The 20130-nt window shown below is 43.4% G+C and overlaps 1 protein-coding gene across 1 annotated transcript; it reads right to left on the bottom strand.

The window, feature by feature from the left end:
- Window positions 1-241: 241 nt before the first annotated feature.
- On the bottom strand, window positions 242-18875 carry NDFIP1 (Nedd4 family interacting protein 1). Its single transcript, XM_049829941.1, has 8 exons — window positions 18689-18875; window positions 8623-8710; window positions 7304-7434; window positions 6290-6377; window positions 5989-6113; window positions 4302-4368; window positions 3584-3689; window positions 242-1266 (listed from the first exon to the last, which is right to left on the bottom strand). Exons 1-7 carry the CDS (start codon window positions 18731-18733, stop codon window positions 3586-3588), a joined length of 648 nt encoding a protein of 215 aa, XP_049685898.1. The 5' UTR covers window positions 18734-18875; the 3' UTR covers window positions 242-1266; window positions 3584-3585.
- Between the last annotated feature and the right edge of the window lie 1255 nt (window positions 18876-20130).

Below are 20130 nucleotides of genomic sequence, written 5' to 3'. Positions count from 1 at the left end.
GAAAAACCCAACACGCCCCCAAAAGTGTATGGAATCACCATTTCCTGACCTGCCAGGCTGGCACCGAGGATGGTCTCAGCATATGAAAACCTGGTTACAAATAGGAAGAGAGACACCTTGAAGTGGAGGTCTGTGTTACACCTATGGAAAAGTAATCAAATTCCCACAGATAATCTGCATTTGTAATCAATAACCAGGTGCAATAAAGCATTGAAACTAAATTAAACACTGCTCTACAGCAAAAATTGCTACATAAGTGACATTTATTAATGTTCTGCTATATTTACAGTTTTAACATAGTAAAACTCCAAAGTGAATTACCACTTGGCAGAAAGCACAAAAGTGCACATTAAATCTACATTTATAACGCATCATAGTCTCTGCTAACACAAATTATAAAAGCAAGAATTACAGGTATGATAGGAATTGTCTCAAAAGTCCCAAGCCAAAGGGAAAAAAAAAAAAAAGAAAAAAAAAAAAAAAAAAAGGCCTTTGTTTTGCAAGGTAATTTTTTTATACAAAGTTGCAAGGTGATCTTTCATTTTTACACTACCAATGTGTACTGTGAAAATCCCTATATAGTCCAAAAAGTAGGTAGTATGAAAGTAAAGTATACTACAACATTGAGAATATAGACTATTAAAAAATTAATACTTGTGCCACCTTCAAAATCATACTCTCTTCCAATTACACCTCAAGAATCTGTACCGCATAGACCCATTTTTCCTTTCAGCCACAGACAGCACAGGTGCTGTTGGATTTAAGCAGCAGAAAGGCGTGTAACCATAGCAATGCCATCGCTTCAACTTTTGAGATCATCCCTTCGGGCCGTCAGCATGACGCAGGCTGTACAGGACAGACCAGAGCCCAAACCCGCTCCCAGGATGGAGGAGGAAATAAAGCAAGCCTGTCCCCTGCTGGCTCCAGGGGCAGGGCTCATGCTACCGAAATCACTACAGAAACTACCTAGATAAGGCTTTATGAGCACGTCACAGACTCGACTGCAATAGCTTTTTCAAACATTAGCCACTAATGATTCAATGATTACAGAATTCTGCATTAATTATTAAAATTTTACACCTAGAAACAAATAGAAAGAAATGCTTCTCCTTTTTTTTTTCCAACAGTACTTTTATTTTTTTATGTATTTTAAAGCAGGTGATTATTTTTTCTTCTGCTCCAGAGTCTTGATTCACTTCCTGCAGGTGTCCTGTTGCTTCTTGAGGGAGAATTCACTAACGCAGGAAGACATTTGCCAGAAAACATCTGTCAGAGAAGGATATTGAATATTGTAACTATAGTTAGATTGTTATTTCGGATAAGAGAAGGATGTAGTTCACAAAGAGTACAGGATGTCTAAAGGCTTATAAAGTATCTCAGTACACAATGACGTGACTCTAGCAAAACGCTCAGTAGTTTTGTGCGTACTTTACAGCTCTGAAGAGTTAAAATTCCATAGGGGAAAACAGGCACTAAACCAGACAATGCTCTTAGAAACACTGCCATAAAAACATACAGGTGTATGAAATTACACTGCATTCACACTATGAGAACAAATTTTGACTTGGTCTTTAGTTGCTGCATCCACCCAGGATGATTATGACTTTTCTATCTTTCTGTCAAGTGTGCTGGTATGAGAGAGACATCAGCTCTCATAAATCGTCTGCTCCAGCCATGCTGGCCAAAACTGTTTAAACCCCAGATCCAACAGAAACCATTTGCACTTCTCACACAGCTGATGTACTCTGCTGAGATGCTGCCAAGGATAATGTCCATTTAGCACTCGCAGGCTGAATGGTAAACACCAAGCTTTCGATTAGATTCATTTTTACCAGTTATGATTTTCTGGTTTGCACTAATTATTCCTCCCCTCCTAATTTTCTAAAAATTATCCCTGCTCTAAAATGAAAATGAGCATTCACCATGCCCTTTTCATTATGCTCTGCAGAGGAAATCTCATCTTAAGAACAATAATACACTGAAAATCCAAGTCTTTTGTGGTTCCCCTGATCAGAATTTAAGACTAAAGATTTATTTTCAGGGGAAGTATCAAAGTTGTAATATTTAGAAATTATTCTGGACATTTATCTCAATGTATTGAAAAGAGAGAGTGCTTTTTCAAAGCTCTAAAATGACCAAAAAATAAACAAATAAATAAAAATTTTTTAAAAAAACTCTACACCTCCATCCTCACAAGCAAGGTCTCTAAAATTGTTATTTCAAATTCCAAACACAGAAAAAGCCTGTGGAACAAGAAACCACACAGTGCCTTTAATAAATGAAAAAATAAGTTTCAGTAAAGAAGCAAAATCGAAAAAATTGTTCAGTGAGAATAAACGACAGATGATAAAGCTGATGCTTAAACACTCACGCTACATGACCATACAACTGGGGGAAATAAACCCTCTGGTGACTAAGCAGGAATTTGAGAGGATATTACAAATCCTGGAGGAGGTCATAAACCATAACTTTGTTAAACAGAACTGAAACACTTAGATAAATTGACTGAACTATTTTTACACACTATCACCAGTGGAAAACTCAAGCTGGAAAACACTGCACAATGGTCGTTTTGTGTAGCATGTTCTCATTACAGGCTAGAAATGAAGCAGAATCTTACGCAATTTGCAGTTTCTAATAAAAGGAAAGTGCATTTGGAAAAATCAAGCCTCAGTTTTAAAATCTGAACAATGTAATGACCCCCAATTTAAATCTGGGGTTTGTTTGGTTTCTTTATACCACTGTCCCAGCTGCAATTGCTTCAACCCTGTCTTGGGGAAATCTAGTGTTATTACGATATTTCTAAAGGGAGCATCATGTTGCACTCACCATCTGGGAAGCAACCTATTACAGGATTTCCTTCCCCTCAGGGAGGGACAGTTAATGCAAGGCCATTATCTGCTGTAAGCAGGAAATTATGCTAGAAGGGTTCAACTACTTAAGCCTCCTTCTTTAAAGTCCCATTAAGGCAGCAGCAATTTTAAGGTTCAGCCTCAAAGGGAAAGACTTTTAGGCATTAAGGTTATTGAAAGACTTTCAGGCAGGACAGTATGTTCAAGTATGTGGGAGGGGTTTGCAAAGAGCAAAGGTGTGCAAGAGTTTAATTTCTTCAGGAACTTGGCAGAAAATTCAAACAGCATGCAAAATTCAGACAAATTGTTCTTTCTGGGACATGAGCCAAAGACACTGGCACAATCTTCTAACAACATTTTGTGACCTTTACTCATGTTCAGGACATACCACGTGTTTCAGGCATGTGATTTATTCTGAAAGACACACTTGCCAAATGCAGTGCATTACCAAGGGGCAGAGATTTTGTTCTTACAATGCAAGTCATGGAATCTAATGAATATACAATTCCTCAAAGCAAAAACTCAGGAAGAAATGTCAAGTATTCCTCTGCTCCCCACCAAGTCAGTCGGGACTCTATAGAAACAGGAGCTGCATATGGGATATCAAGAACAACTGTCTTCTGCTGCCTTGTGTTCTAAAAATATTCAGGCAAAGAAAAGTCTAGCCTAAAAGAGTCACTAAATAGAGTTAAAACCAAAACAGAACAAATTCAGGAAAGTAGAAAGTTTACCTTTAGTAAATAAAGAGAACTCTGGTTCTGGGGAGAGTGGAAAAAGTATCTGGCATCTTCCTAACCTTTGCATAATTAATAAATCCTCTGAGAAACAGCAGAAAACCTAGATGGAAGAAACACATTTGTCCAGTTAACACAGGTGTTGCTTCTTCAGTTAGAGAGGGAGCAGTTCAACTCAAGTTACTAGTATGGGGGACCTAAGTCACTGCGATGCACAACAGCTGCTTAAATACAAGATTTTTTTTTAATTTTTTTTTAATCAATTACACCTAATCTTTCAATTTCAGGCTATCTCAAAAACAAACTTCCTCAGGCAAACAAAAAACTTTTGACTCCAAATGAGATCTAGTCACATTCAAAGGAGGAAAAAGAAAAGAAAAAAAGAAACACCAAAACCCACTCTTCCATTTAAGATATAAGAACAGATACAACATCAGTTACTATGAAGACAAGCATCGTTCTCTTCTTTACTTCTTCTGGATGATAAATAGGATGCTGCCACCAAAAAATGACAACAAAAGGATAGTTTTTATGTGTATCTTTAAAACCTAGAAGGCATTCAGTAAGAGGAGGACTACTCTGAGGGTTACATTTTGGTTTTACATCTATACACACATATTTTAATAACCAGTAAAGCTATGCTCACAAAAGCCCTAATTGCACTTCACAGAGTTTTTAAGTGTGCATTCCCTCTTCCCCCCGAACAAACACTCACCTAGTACAAGGAAGACCCACCAAAGCCAATACTGGCCATCAAAGTAACCAGGAAAATAGGTGGAGAACTAAAAAAAAAAAAAAAAAAAAAAAGCAACAAAAAAACGATACAAGTTAGAGCACATGGAAGTTTCTGAACATAAACCTATTCTCAGGAATTTCAGCAGTAACCAGATCAAGCCTGCTGCATACACATATCAGACCAACTCTAACCAAGGGGAATGGAACAGATTCAATACCCAGCCATAAACTCTTGCAATCAGTGGAGCAGAAAGACACTACTGGGCAAATACTCCTATTTTCCCTCATGTCTTTGATGCTTCTAAACCACAGTTGCAGTTTCTGAAAAGCAAGATCAGGCTTACAGCAGTGCATCACGTTAATTACACTGTAAGGTTGGATAGCATAACAAACAAAAGCACAGGTGAAAAAAGAAATCCCAGATCTGTGGAACCCTCTGACAAGATTTTCTGTTGGGAAAATAACTGCTTATTGAATGAAAGGCACTGACACTACTAGAACACTGAAGTTCACCGTGTCAGCGGTAAACACAGTATAATTTTTTTGTTTTCATTCTATTCAAGTTTAGAAACCTAACAAAAAGCTAAGCTTGTTATCAAAGTTTAAATCAAATCCACAGTTAAGGTCACTTGTTTCTGTCACACCCCTTAATCCAGCAAACAGTTCTTAACACCAAGCTAACAGATTCTGTATTTACAAATTATAATTCCTATCTTTTCATGGGCTCCAAATAAAGCTTTTCTTATATTTTCTCACAGTCCCTCAAAAAAATAGTTTGACTTTTTTTTTTCCATTCGTTCCAGCATCAGCACATCTATATCCTTTTTTTTTTTTTCTCTCTCCCCAGAAAGATTTCTGTTTCTCCCCCTCCAAGGTTTAAAAATACTATGTCAGCCTTTCTTGCTTCTGTGAGAAGAGGTCTGTGCCCCATCTTTGCATTGAGGCTCCCATAATACAAACCAGTTCCAATCAGTCATCTCCCTCCTCTGCCTATGTGTTCTGGTGGAGGGGAGCACAGTGGGTGTTTTAACAGCCTGGATATGCCCAGAGTTTCTACGGAAAAATCAAACAGAACTGAAAAGCATGCTTCCTCCTGATCCCCTCCTGCTTGTGCCGCAGGCACATCGCACCAGAGGGCACCAGCGGGCTTCTCCCATCCATGAAACAAAGCCGTGGCTGCCTCTTCTTCCTCCAGCAAAGAGCAAACCTCACACCTCTTACGTCCCTATTTCCCTCTTCTCATCGGCTATCCCACATTTTAGATTTATTTTTTTTTTTTCCAGAGAAGCACCTAAGGAACATCATACTGGAGACAAACATCCCTGTGCTGACGGCAGGGCTTGCTTTATCTGGATAAATGTTTTACAAAGATCAGATCATTGCTACTGCTCAACACACAAACGCAATTTGATCCAATACAGTGGCTCTATCAGAATGCACCATACTTGGGTGTGCAATCTTTATTCTCTTTTATTACAATAATAATTCCAGCATATAAACAGAACAGAATGAAGAAAAAGCTCTGCTCTCTGTGAATATGGGGCTCAAAATCTATTTTGTTATAAAAAGCTGAATTTATAAGTTATTTCAGTATAAGTGAGATAAAAACAAGCTAAGGAAAGAAAGTACCAGTGTCTACGTACATGTTTTTGCACTACACGACTTACCCTAACAATGAGGATCCATTTAATAAGAGACAGACCAAATCCAGAAATGGCCCCGTATCGTCCTGCAGCTGAAGTAGTCAGACAGAAAGACAGGAAAAATCCAATCCAGTTGAAGAGGAATGCCACTGAGAAAGCAGGAGAAAACCAGCAGGTCAAGCCCTCTTTATATTCCAAGGACAAAACAACATAAAAACCTTGCACACAGGTTTTTCCTTGTGCTACATAAACATAAGTGTGAAAATAACTCTTAGCTATTTTGGGTGACTGCCTGAAAAAATATTAAGTTCCACCATGTACTTACTGAAGAAAGTTAGCATGAAAATGCCATCATTTCCTATCCTCAGCTGGTCGGTGTCGTCAAAGTCATCCCGTGTCACAAAGTCATCATCCTGCAAATCAAAGGGAGAGAAGACGTGGGTGAATTTAAGTCAGTCCAGTCCATACAGCAATCCCAATTCTGCATGTGGCTCTTCAACAAAGGGCCAGCAAACTGTATAGCCCTCTAAAAGCAGCGTACAATGGAGGGATATATAAAATGCTTTGTTTACATTTAAGGAAAGCCCCCCCATGAGGGAGGGGAGTGGAATCTTAAATCTCAAAAGGCTACAAATACAAGCAGGAAAAATTCCTGCTTCTCACCCTGAGATGATGCAGAGCATGCAATACTAAGTCACTGGCAGTACTTCTTAATTTTTTTTTTAAGATAGTCAAGATCCAGCATATTCTTCTTCTCACTGTAAAGAATTCGCCTACTCATAAAAAAAATTAAACTTATCATCTCAGCAAGGAATTTGGCTTCTATGAAGAAGCATAATGAGCAGTGGACATCTAATGCTAGCAGGGGTGGAGGGAGAAGCTGAAAGAGATAACGTTGAAAAAAGCCAAAACCAAATAAAAAAAAATTATTCTGACAAAATATCATCTGTCAGACATTTTATCATCCTTGCATCAGCTACACTGACTCTGGAAAAGTCAGTTAAGTAAGCAGCAGGAATATGAAGGGTAGATATGCTAGATGGCTGAACAATTAATCCTAAATCTTTAATTAAAAAAAAAAGCCCACAACAAAACAGTGACAGCACACACAGATTCAGTACCATGCCTCTGTAAGCTTGCCAAACTAATCTGAATAGCACATGCTGGCATTACTGAGATGTCTCACATCATCATAGCTGCCCAGAGGAAAATTTAAAAAAACCCAACAAAATTAGCCACAGAACTCTTGGTAGTGTGTAATATCACCACCTCAGAAAACTTAAAAAATAAATTCTACACAAGAAATGTGAAGGACATACAGCCAGCCAAGCATACTCACTCTTCCAGGAACCAAGGGAATTGTGGCTTCAGCCTTGGTTCTCTCTGCCTCATCATAACTAGGCAGTGTTGTGGCCACGTTGTAAGATGGAGGCTTAGGAAATCCTGACTCATCCTTGTAGTCAAAATAAGCTGAAAAAAAAAAGTTATATGGAACATAACTTGTCAGTTCCTTAAGAACACCGTGTTGGGAAAGAGAAGCGTTTCAGATGACTTCAAAAGACCCCAATAGCCCAGACTGTGGAAGCCTACCCCTCCTGTCCCTTCCCCACCTTTCTAGCCTCTTGCCATCCCAAAACAGAAAGTAAAAAACACAGGAGCTCCTTATCTAACATAGCGTAATACACAGAGCACTACTTTAACATGCCTGGTTGTATTTATTTTTAAAACTATGATACATGCTGTGTCCCTCCTGACTTCAATAAACAGTAGTAGTCATATTTTCAAATCCAAGTGGTTTGAGTGAGTCAAAAAAGGATCACGGCAAGCCCTGGGCCACTCGTGACCAATTTTTCCAGAGAGAGACTCCAGATTGTTTTCTGATGGAGGGGAAAGGGATTGGAACAAAAAAATCAAACATAGCATTTCTGAGCCCCAGTCGCTGAGATGCACTTAAGGAACCAGAACTAATGGGACATCTTTACAGTTAGCGTGCCAAGGCAGGACACTCAATAGGCAGCTTGAGAAACACAATATTCAAACTTCTATCCAAGGCTGGCTGGCTGTTTGAGAGACTAACAGTATGTTGTTGCATTTGATTCACAAATCTTATTCGAACGGCTGACTATGAAAGTTCTGGAGGGAAAAAAAATGAGAAGATTTACCTAAGCCAAAATACTCTGATATATAACCAACACAAAACAAGCTGGTTTGCTAAAAGGTATTAGCAACATGACAGTATGATGATTCAGAAGAAGTATAATCCTTATGACCAAGTCCTTAGTTACTGAAAACTGCAAAGAGTGAATTCTTTAATCCCTTTTAAGTAACACATCTTTTTTGGAAGGAGCACAGCATCATCCAAATGCCAAATAATAAGAGGGTAACCACAAATCCTCATAGCACTTTGATTTTTAATTGTCTTCAATCTACTGAGAACACTGTGAAATGTAACTTGAACACCACTTGATGGGATGACATCAGATGAACGTAGCCAAAATGCATCTTTTAAACCACAAGTAACAATAGTGTCTCTGGATCAATTCTGATCCTTTGCAACCTTAGTAAGGATGCTGCAATGCCACCCGTCAATAAGAACAATTAAGGAGGTAAGAAAGAACAAGAGAGCAAACCTAGCTACTTCCTTTTGGTTAAATTTACCTGTATTCTCTGCAGAAATGCTGCTGTAAGGTGGAGGGGCATCATTCACCACTGGTGCAGTCTCACCTGGCTCCTCTTCATTCTGCAACTGAACAGACCCCCACACGAGAGGTTAACAGAGTTTCTCGAGTTCTGTGAAATTACCTCTGTAGTTTTGACTGCATATGGCAGACTCTTCTGGGAGAAGACGGTTCCTCAGCTTCAAGAGGCATGCAAGCAGTTGCTCTGCTTCATATCGAAGTACTCCCACTTGAAATGATCAATATGACACCTCAGTTTTAATGTGCTTTTAAATCGTATCCTCACACATCTGGACTTCAACAAGGCACAGCGTACCTCTTTTCAGTATCTTTCCATTTCCCTGGCACTTCCTCAGATTTCTCAGCTCACACTGCTTAGGAGCTGCAGTTGCATCTGTTTCAGTCGAGGAAATAGCAGGAGATACCCAACAAAAACTCCATTGCTGCCTGCGGCTTTGCCAAGGAAGGGTTTTTCATGGATACATTACATAATGATAGATGTAAGTATGGATCTTGCCATTTCCCTTCAACCTTTCACACTGCATGACTGAAAAGGAGACAGTTTATTTTGTGCACAGCGCTTCCCACAGGCTCTGTATAAATAACCATACAGCTTACCAAATATACAGTGTCGCTTGCATGAAGCAGGTATGCAAATACAGGCTTTGATCAGCGAAGCTAGCAATACCAGGCCAGAAGCATTCAAAGCAGAATGTACCAGAAAGGAATTTACAAATCAGCTGCCATTTAATTTTTTTCTTCCTTCCATTTCTCATCAACAAAGAAATTGAGTTTTGATGCAGAAAGACAACTCATTTCAAAAAAGCACCTTGGGACTGAACCACTGGCTTGAACAGAGAGGTACTACCCTCTTCTGTAATCAACACAAAACAGCAGCAACCCTGCAACTTCTTCCTTAGCATCTTCTTGAACTATCCCTTCTGCACAGCCCTGCTAATACTCTTGAAGCCATCCATGATATTTTGCTTTCTTTTCTTTGGAGAGACATGTTGCTGTTCAAGTCCTTCCCAAGCATTTGATGCAGGGGGTGGGAATATGTTCCTATTTTACTTGTATGTATTATCAAGGGAAAAAAGAAAACCAAACCAAAACCAAATCAACTCACACTTCTAAATGAAGGTCTTGTTTTATACCTAACTGTTCTGCGCCTTGTGTTTTCATTCCTTTTGCTGCCTAAGATCAAAGGTCAGACGACATCTGTGTCCTCTGCGAAAGTCAAAGCCGAAACTTTTTCAGATGTTTGAAGTGCAATTCATTGGATGTTTGCATCCAAACCACAGCTGCATGTCTGAACCGTGAGACATCCGAGTCCTACAAGCTTGCTGAGAAGAGCATGGATTGTTTCATTTTCTCTGCCATTAACTGGACAGCCGCACACCTCCATCAGCTGCACAACCACGAGCACGCACAGAACAAGTAATTGCAACTCGGTGGTTCATTGTACTGTGGCCAGACACAACGTCCCTGCTGGCTTTCCACCTCCTCGGCGTGGAGGCTGCCGTCCTCCCCAGCCTGCCAGCACAGCTGGTGTGTCATAGCTCCCTACGCCAGTTATGTCAAAAACATTTTAAACACACCTGCTGTTAAAGGAGTTTAACCTAGTAAGGCTTAAATGACTTGGGTTAGCAGGCGATGATGACACAAGCAGTTCTGCTGGCAGGTCCAAGGGGTCAGCCAGGAGGGGGAAAGGGAAGAAACGATACTGGGAAACACTGGAAAAAAATCAACAGCACTATCACCCACTCCAGCTGTACCAAAACAACAGAACATCACAGCCCTGCACTCTGTTTCACTGTCAGATGAAGCTCACCTTGCTACTCTAACAGCAGCCTCAATCCTCTCCCCATTAATATTTTCTGAACAGGAGAGGTGGGAAAAAAAAAAAAAAAAAGAAAAAAAAGAGGGAGCTGGTCAGCCCCAAGCTTTCTGGATAAGGACTCCCCACATGGCACAAAACTGAACCACTTCCTTGAAGAAGAAGTGATCCAGATGAAAATTTAATCCATATTACACCAAGAGCACCTCTTAGCACAGATGCTGTGGCTGTCAGCAGGAGACACCTAAAATGCTGGCCCCCGGCCAGATGCAAACCCACACCAAATCAACCCCTTTCTGCGCCCCAGGAGCGAGGCCATGGGGTACACAGGGCAGAGGTGGCAGGTACCTGCCTCGATGCTTGCAGCTTTAATTAGCCTCAGGGCACCAAGCAATTAACACGATAAGCTGCAGCGACTCTCACAACAGCAATGCATCTTCATCATTTTCAAACCAGCTAACTCAGCATGAGCCCTTACCAAGAAACAAAAATGCCTTATTTTATAAACCCCATGGAGTTCAGTCATTGGAAGAAAATGCAAACTAACTTGTGAAGTAATTGCCTATTAAAATAAGCTTTTTTTAAAAAAAAAAAAAAAAAAAAAAAAAAAAGAGTACTGCTGCAGAAATTCAAGAGCAGCCTGCACACAGCTTGAGAGAGGCAACCTAAGGGATAATCCAGTAAAATGCAGAGTCAAACTAGTTGATTTAGTCTCTCCCAGCTTTGTGGTCTATGAATTCTCAGAAAATGCTCCACCATGCTTATTTTCAGTCTATCCATAAAAATTCAATACTTCTCCCGTTTTTGTCTTCTGCCTATGCAGGACCCAGTCTATTAACAAAGGAGGAAAGACTCGGACACACTAGGGACACTCTGGATAACGCATGCCCTGCACTATCGGCTTGCCTATTGAGGGGGCGGCAGAAATTAACACCCTAATGTCTGTAAGGAAGAAGACATATACAACCTAAAAGTACAATCACCAAGGAGGGGGAAGAAAAGCACTAGATGTGACAACACTGGAAGAGATGAAACAAAAGAGGACACAGATAGTTAAGTATAATATTAATTCTTACCACCGGAAAGCTTACAAGGTTCTTCTTTCAATGGTAAAGAGCAATACATATTCTTACAACTACCTCGTGTGGGAGAAAGCAAGCTGAACTTACTGCTGGCTTCAAACCATTACAATTCAGGTAATGACACAAAAAATGCAGTTACTTTTTAAAGTTGAGCTAGAGGCTGTAGGAGGTATACAGATATAGAAAACAGATTTTTTCCTCTAATGGACAAGGCACACAAATGCCTTCCAGCCTTTTTAATGATTCCAGGCATCTAAAATTCAACTAAGTGCTTATTAGCAAAGCCGTAAGGGTTCATGTGACAGGAAGAATGAGTCATCAGACCTCGCAGGGCCCAGCTCCCTGCACTGTGCAGCACTGGCCCTGCGTGTTCCATCTGCCTTGTGCAGCGCCAGGTACGCACAGCGAGGAAGGCTACGCACAGCGAGGAAGACTACGCTGCTCGCTGCTCGGGTTGGCATGCAATTCCCCCTTGGGCCACTGCTGAGAGTCTTCAGAAGCCGGAGAACCTGATAAAAGCAGCGTTTGGCTGAAGTCTATTTTGCCGAGGCTGTGCGGTATTCTTTCTTTGAGTCACTGATGGATTTTAGCTTTTAAAGCATGACTCTTGTATTTGTGGCATTAAAAAACAGTCTTTACAGCAATGCATAGTTATTAAAACAAAACTTTGGCTGTGCTTTTTTTACCAGATTGCTAAACCAACAGAAAGTTGCCTGATAGAACAGGACAAGACCCAGGGGCATTTATTTTCCCAAAAACACCATCAGAAGCTTGGCTCTGAGCAAGACATTGCCTCTGTCTGCCACTTCCCCTTCTTGAGACATATGACATGTAAATACACACAGCACAGCAGCATTAAAGTTCGAAACTTACAAAATGGTTTGAAATATTTCCATATAAACTTTGAAGAAAGCATTTCCAATAAATGTATTTGTTAACTCTTCCAAATTTTCTAAACTTAGCACATGGGCTGCTGACACAGTTTTGGATCTTTTTTTTTTTAACCTCCCCTTGCCCCAAGTCCTTAGGCTGCATGCAAATATTCTTTACACTAAATCAGCATTACTATAAGCTTCGCTTTAGCAATATCACCAGTAATATATTAAACTCAGCCATATATCATCAATGTTTACTGCATCTCAGTTCTTTTTATATGTTCTGGCATGCAAGGTAGAACTGCACAGAAATCCCACAGAGGAATTCTAGGATGAAGACAACCCTAATCAGATCGCATTTTTGTTGTTACTATGGTTTCTCTGAGATCTCAAAAAGGCAAATATTTAGGCTAATGACAGAAAGAGAATCAATATTTTTTTAAAATGTGATAGGATTGATTTTTTTCAGAACAATGAAATCATAACCTTTGCGAGCCAAATGTTGAAAAAATAAATAAAAATGTGTATCACTCCAAAATTTGAGAGTACTCCAGCAAGACAACAACCTGCCCACAAAAAGGTTATACTTCATTCCCATTGCAACACCCCCTAACTTCTTCTCCTTCCATACCTCTGGCCTTTTAGAAGCAAGCGGAAGTTGCTGCCAACTCTGAAGGAGAAGAAAATTGTTTTTATTGACTTACACTTCACTTTAAACATACCCTGATTTGAAATCTTGACTTTTGCCCAATGCTGTTGCAGATTCCTATAACTTAGTATCAGCTTATTAATCAGCACGAATAATGACAAGCTATTAGACAAGTCAACCCACGTGCATCAGCCCTCTCCTTGATGAGCAAATAACTGTTTTCTCCCGTAGGCACTTCCAGTTCATTTAACCCAAGGAGAATGACAGCCCCGAACAGTGCATCTACCCCAGCTACCTGCGCTCAGGCACGGCATGGTGTGTGCTGTAGGAGACACGCTTGGCAGTTGCGCTGTCTAAGCAAACCCTCCCCTGCCTTCCCCCTGCACCGGGAGATGCTGGTGCTCCTGCCCAAGCCTTGCGCTGGGAAACCGATTCTCCCCAGGGCCCTGGGCACAGCCCAGCTCTGGGGAGCGACCTCCCGAGGTCTCTGCCGACCTGAGCTACTCCTTCATTTTAATAAAGGGCTGAAAACTATGCCTCCACTCCCCCTCCCCAAAAATGTGGTGGGGTTTTTTTTCCAGCTGGACCAGCTCCCTCCCACGCAGCAAGCACACATCTGCACCCACACGGCGGGATGCACTGGGCAAGGACCAGACACCAGTGGGAGCATCCGCCTGAAGGGTACCGCCTCCCAGCTACCAAGGTAAAAACACAAATCAAAACGTATTTTATGTCCATCAAAACACAGCTTGTGCTCACGAGGATGTTGTTCTTCACTGACTCACTGCAGTTAAGGGCCTGACAACACGGAAATACACCTCAGTCCTGGGAAACAAGCTGATCTAATTCTCTCACCTTTGCTCAAATGGGGAATTACAGTGGTCTGGCTAGGCTGCAAACAAGCACTTTGGCCAGCACAAACCTGTGCCTAGACTGTCCTTAGATTTGAGCATTCAATACAGAAGAAGTAGGTTTTAATCTTAGATAGCTGTAATTAAATTTCATACACTTACCAAAGCATAAAGCCTTACCATAATATTTAGGATCAGATTAATGTTTTTCTGGACGTTAAGATATCACAGAAAGAATTCGGAATCTTTTAAGCATTTTAAATTTTTTTTTTTAATTGGCATAGGAAGAATGTTAAGTATCTTCAATGAAAAAAAAAAATCCCATTGTGCCACCATACATCAAATTTGGGTATTTTACAAGAGGAAGCAGAAACAGAATGAACAGATACACCTTAATATTGAATTTTTCTTTTTAGTCCCAATGATGAAGAATAAGAATTCACACACACACAGAAGTTTTCCTACTTGTTTTCAGTATGGCTACTTTTAAAACGCGATGCGAAGCCCATATAAAGAGATGCCACATCTGTGAGCCACTTAACAACCTGAAAGCCTCAGGGACTGTTCCTACATCTGCTTCCCAGATGGGATTTCGGAGCCCCGCTGAATTTTAGTGATGAGAGAAAAGTCACCAAAGAAGCCCAACTAAGAGGCCAACACAATCCTGATATCCGAGAGAGTATTCTACTAAAAAGCTTGTACGTAAGGCTATTTTCTCGTGTTAGAAAGGCTACATGATGGTACTGAACTACTACTGTTTCACTGTCTTCCCCAAGCCCTTTGAGTTTTAGAGATGGAATATATTTTAATTCTGTAACTACTTTTTCGCTTTGAATCACTAAAACCTTGCAAACTCACCTGACAGGCACTGATGCCTACAGAAGCAGGTGTTTCAGAACAGAACAGTGAGACTTTAGTCACCTGAACACAGACTGGGCTGGACATCGGGCAGCATCAGACAAAGCATGCGGCCCCCATCAGCTGCAGCAGAACTTAAGAGTGGCGGCTGTGCAAGAAGTGTGATTTTACTCTGCAACTTTTTTTTAAAATCTTTATTGTTTTTATGTCAGTGGACATCTCTTATTCTACTTGTCTGAATACAAAAAAGAATTTTTAAAATGTGAAAAAACAATCTACCCTACAAATTTCCTTACCGTTCTTATCAGTTGTCTGTATCTTTAGCAAGCACATCTTCTGCACACTAACTCACCAAGGAAACAAACAGCTGCTGACATCACTAATTCTAACTGCTGACATTAAAAGATTTTGTATATTCTCACCTTTTACTATCAATCTGCATGCCCATTTCAACTGAAAAATTAAATACGAGCTTAAGGTAAACACAAGGTTAGCAACTGACATCTGCCTCCCAGTTTCACTCCAGCCTTCCCAAATATTAAGTAAGCATTGTGGTGGTTCACGGATTTAAACTGTATTCACATTCTATCTTCAGCAATATATTTCTTCTACAGTTTCACTAAAAGAAAACCAAGCAAATGGAAAAGCCTTTCTTCCTTACGTTTCCCATAGACACCTCCCCTTACAAAATGATTCATGATCCATGTAAGCCTTCAACAAGTGGAACAGGAAGAAATATCACTTAAAAAGCAATGTGTCCTCATTATTTAAGACACCCACCGTTTTCCAGGTGGGTTTACATTACTCATATACATCACATATATTTTCAAATGGTTCAAGTAAGAAGCATGCCTCCGTTAACACACAGCGTAAATAAACCTATTAAAAGCCTGGCTATTTTTTCCAGAACGGAGGCTAGTTTCTATTCTAAGGTCAAAACACAGTTCTGTCACTGAACTCACAATCCAGGGGTTATGCTCAAAAGGCTTTAAGCCACCTAATCCTAACAACATCCCTGTGTAACTCACCCAAAGGCAGGTCTAAATGACAACAGCCTCCCAGTGTCCCTTTTTGGGACACAGCACCACTCAGAATGATGATACCAGGGCGTGCTGCAGCCTTCCTTCCTCCCAAACATCTCCCATTCCCACCTCCAACAAGCACAGCCCCGAGTCACCCGACCTGCAGAGGAGGAACCGAAACCAGCAGTCTGCCCTGGTCACCCTGCTCGGCTCCTGCTCGCCGCCCCAGCCTGTGCTCCCGACAGAAAGGGGCCAGGGGAAGCTGAGATCCTTTCTCTGGAGTTTTAGCTTTTTTTCTTCATCGAGCTGCACTTCCTCAGTATATTAGATCAGACTACCACATCATCCAAAGCCGTCATCGCAGGCTATTTTTTTTATCACATTATCTAATGCCGGAGCAAAGCACAAGGACTAGAAAGTTAGCTTTAGAAAATAAATCACATGCCACTGAACACCCCTTCAACAGTGCGCATACTGGCGAACAGACACAGGTTGTGAGTTTGCACAGCTCCCCCAACCCCCCCACCCCCCCATCTGCAGGGCAGCACGGGCTGAGGAACAGGGTGGAAGGAGAAACACAGAGGTTTCAAACTCAGTTACCGATTTCTGTTGTCCTCAGATCACCCTCATTAACTATCACCTTTTTTTTCTGAAAGTACACACGCTCAGGGAATCCTACAAATATTTTACACGTTCAAATCATGCCCACACCTCAGCAGCGCTGCTCCTACACACAAGTCAACACACCGCTAACACCTCCCAGAGCAGGGGTTACACGACCCGGGCATTCTTGGACAGTGTATCACACTTAGCTGTACAGGAACCGCCCAGTTATGTGACAAACTCCACTAACGCATTACTCCCCCCCAAATTATCAAGTTTTATAATTCTCAGTTCTCCTTCACTGCCTCATAATCCAGTAATTTAAAAGATTAAATGAGCTTGTTCTGAATTTCTACAGGCAACCTGCATTCACTGTATTCAGCTCTAGCCTTTACGGTTATCAATTCACTCACTACAAGTCTTTCTTCATTGGTACATGGTAGATTCATTAATTGTACATTCATACACGCACTACGTTTCAATGTATGGAAAAAAAATTTACACATTCTATGCCAGAGAGACTCTCCCACCCTCTCATCTCCTCTTAATCTAAATACCAACTCTGCATCTTTAGTTTCACAGCTTGCAGGGTTTTTTGGAGCAACAGAGGCATTAGGAGCCAATTCAGCAATAACACGCTTTACAATACAAATACCAGGGTTCTGGCAGAGGGCGAGGAAAAAAAAGCAATTTCTAAGCAACTACACAAAAGTAAATATATTTATGCCCGACTTTTTGATTCTGCACTCCAGTTACACCAGTCGTTTCACCAAGCCTCCATTATCTGTTTGTCTTTAGCAGTATAAATCCTTTGGGGCACAGCCTGCCTCCCTAATCTCTGCAGTACCACGCAGAGTTATGCTCTACAGCAACAGCGGTGTCTGCTACGTGTCTGTTGGATGTGTTAGCAGGATCTGGCGAAATGACAGCTTTACACATTTCTCTTTAAGGAAACCAGGACTATGCTTATCAGTCAGGTAGAGAGTCACTGAAGAGCAACGCAGTAGCGTCCTTCAGCACATTTTGTCACCTATCTCCGCGGGCTCAAGGCGATGAGACAAGAAGCTAGATCCCTTTGTAAACGACATTTGTGAAGGCGTTTGTTGGGGTCAACACCAATGGCAGGACTCTGATGGGAAAGGCAATTAACAAAAAGGCCTGGTTATTTGTACCTATTTTTTCCAAGAACAACAACAAAGAGATCTGTCTTTGTAAGGGAACACATCTGTTTTGCACAGAACAACAGCAACAAAAAAAAAAAGCCTAAGTTTTACTTAGCTTTTACATTTCTAGTATGTAAAAACAGAGCCCTCCAACTGTCATGCTGAGACTGATATTCTATCCCACTGGGAAGGCGCATCTTGTATTCTGAAGAGAGCAAGCCTACCCACGCTGAAAATGCTACCAAGACAAAGCCATACCACAGAGATGTCTTGCAAGAACCTCGGTTAAGCAGGAGAGACCCGTGTACCGTTTTGCAGGATTTCTGCCTTACTTTAAGTAACGAAGTCGCCACGTCTGCAGGTCAGGAACGTGTGCCAGCAGGAGCCGGGTCACACAGCGCGGCCCAACCGACCCCGAACCTTTTCTGCGAGGCCGATACTCCTGACAAAACACGTCCTCTCCTTCAGGAGGTAGGGAAGGAAGAACAACCCCAAATTTATGAGGGACCTCGTCTCTGGCCTACGGGGGTTTCAAGCTGAGCCAGAGGGAACCACGCGTGAAAGATGAAACAAAGTTAAGGGTCATCTCAAGATGACACAGAACAAGTTTTCTCCTCGGGAGAGTCCAAGCAAAGTTCGCTGACCTGCGGGCTGGAACCCAGAGGCCGCGGAGCGTCTCTGCAGCATCGCGGGGGTGGGGGGGTGGGGGTCGGAGAGGAACATGACCCTGCGGGGACAGCAGGTCGCCCCCTCCGCCCGGCGCTCCAGGCCGAGGCCGGCCCCGGGAGCGGGCAGACACCGGGCCCCAAGGGGAGAGGCCTGGGGCAGCGCGGCTCCGGCGGGGAACCGCTCCCCAGCCGCCGGCCCGGCCCACCGCGCCCCAGCCGGCAGCCGAGGCCTCCGCCCCGGAGATCCGCGGGCCCCGTTCTCCCCGCGGCGGGACAGCGGGCCCCCGGCGCCCGCAAGGCCCGGCCCAGGCCCGCCCGGGCCTCGGGCCAGGGCTGAGGCGCCGCCCGGCTCCCGGGGCCCCGTCCTCCCCCGGCGCGGCCTACGGAGCCGCGGCGCTCGCGTTACCCACCGCCGCCCGCCCTCCCTCCCTCCCTCACCTGCTGGTACCGGCCGCTGCTGGGCTCGGCGGCCGCGGCCGCCATGGCGCTCGGAGCGGGGCGGGGGGGGGGGGGCGGCGGCGGCACTGCCCGGCCGCCTCCCGACGGGCGCTGCAGAGGCGGAGGCGGCGGCAGCAGCCGGGTCGCTCGTCGCTTCGGGCTCCGCTCCCGCCCCTCCGCCCGTCACGCTCGGTCGCGCCCGCCTCCCGCTCCGCCCGCGGGGACGGGCCAAGGGCCGCGGCGGCGAGAGCCGGCCCCGGGGGCTGAGGGCAACGCTGGACGGTGGGGGTGGCCCCGGGCCGGCTCCGCTGAGTGCCCGGAGGGCGACCGAACGCAGCGCCGGAGCCGGCCGGTCTGTGCCCAGCTGCGGGGCGAGAGGAGAGCCGGCGCCTGCGGGCCGGCAGGAGGTTCCCCGGCAGTTTTGTGGGAGCTGTAGAAGTAACCCCACAAGCTGCGCACGCTACGGGTGCTCTGCGTTACGAAGCTTCGCGTGTAATTAATTATTCGGAGTGAAAGCTTCCATAGAAAGTGTTAAAGAAACCCAGGCAGGCAGAAAATTGACGCAAACGCGCGTCGAAAAACAAGGCCGCCTCAGCGAGGACGGGCCGGGGCCAGCACCCACAGAAACGGGCACCGTCCTGAGCCACGCCAACCTAGTCCTGGTCGCATACACCCATCACCTATCGTCACCACCACCACCACATCATCATCGTGCCGGCACGTGCCCGCGCCGCCGGCAGAGAAGAGGGCCGCGACGTGCTGTGCCGCAGCTGAAGCAAACACGAGACGTTGGCCAACTCCTCTGAAAACACCGTCAGATCCTTCATATCCACATAAAGCAGATGGCATTGCAGATTTGAAATCTCATTCCAAAAGAAGCACGCGTAGGAAACCTACGCAGCGATAGAAGTTTGTTTATTCAGAGAGCTTTTGCGTGGAATGTTACATTGGTTGAGAGACTTTCCAGCCTGCGTAACCTTTATTTTAGACGTGCACAGTTCAGCTATAGTCGGGCTTGTACAAAACTACCCGCATCAATCCCTAAGGTTGATGAGACTTACGTATATCAGCTTTAGGATGAGAAAGGCTGAATCAGCCCTGCTGGGATTCCAAGCTGCAAATCCAGAGAGTCGCAAGAGTTTAAACCTGAGGGCATGGTTTTGAACTGCATACTCAGTCATAAATACATGCCTTAATGCTCATTATTCAGTAGCATAATCAGGTTGGATTTTTTTTTCCTGTGTTCTGTTTTTGCAGTAGTAGGTAGTTCACCCATGTCTTGGCGAGATGAATGAACATCACAGTTCTCATGTTGAAGGAGAGGTAGCAGTGGTAAAGGATTTTAGACAGGAATAACCTCAGAGAGTGAGAAATGCCGGAGACACAAGGAGAATGCAGGTTCCTTGCAAGACAGATACCTTTGAAGGGGCTGGAATGAGAGC

The sequence above is a fragment of the Accipiter gentilis genome, chromosome 26 (genome assembly GCF_929443795.1).
Source record: "Accipiter gentilis chromosome 26, bAccGen1.1, whole genome shotgun sequence".
Classification (NCBI taxonomy): Eukaryota; Metazoa; Chordata; class Aves; order Accipitriformes; family Accipitridae; genus Astur; species Astur gentilis.
The sequence above is the reverse complement of the archived record's forward strand: the minus strand, read 5'-3'. Positions and strand labels throughout refer to the sequence as shown.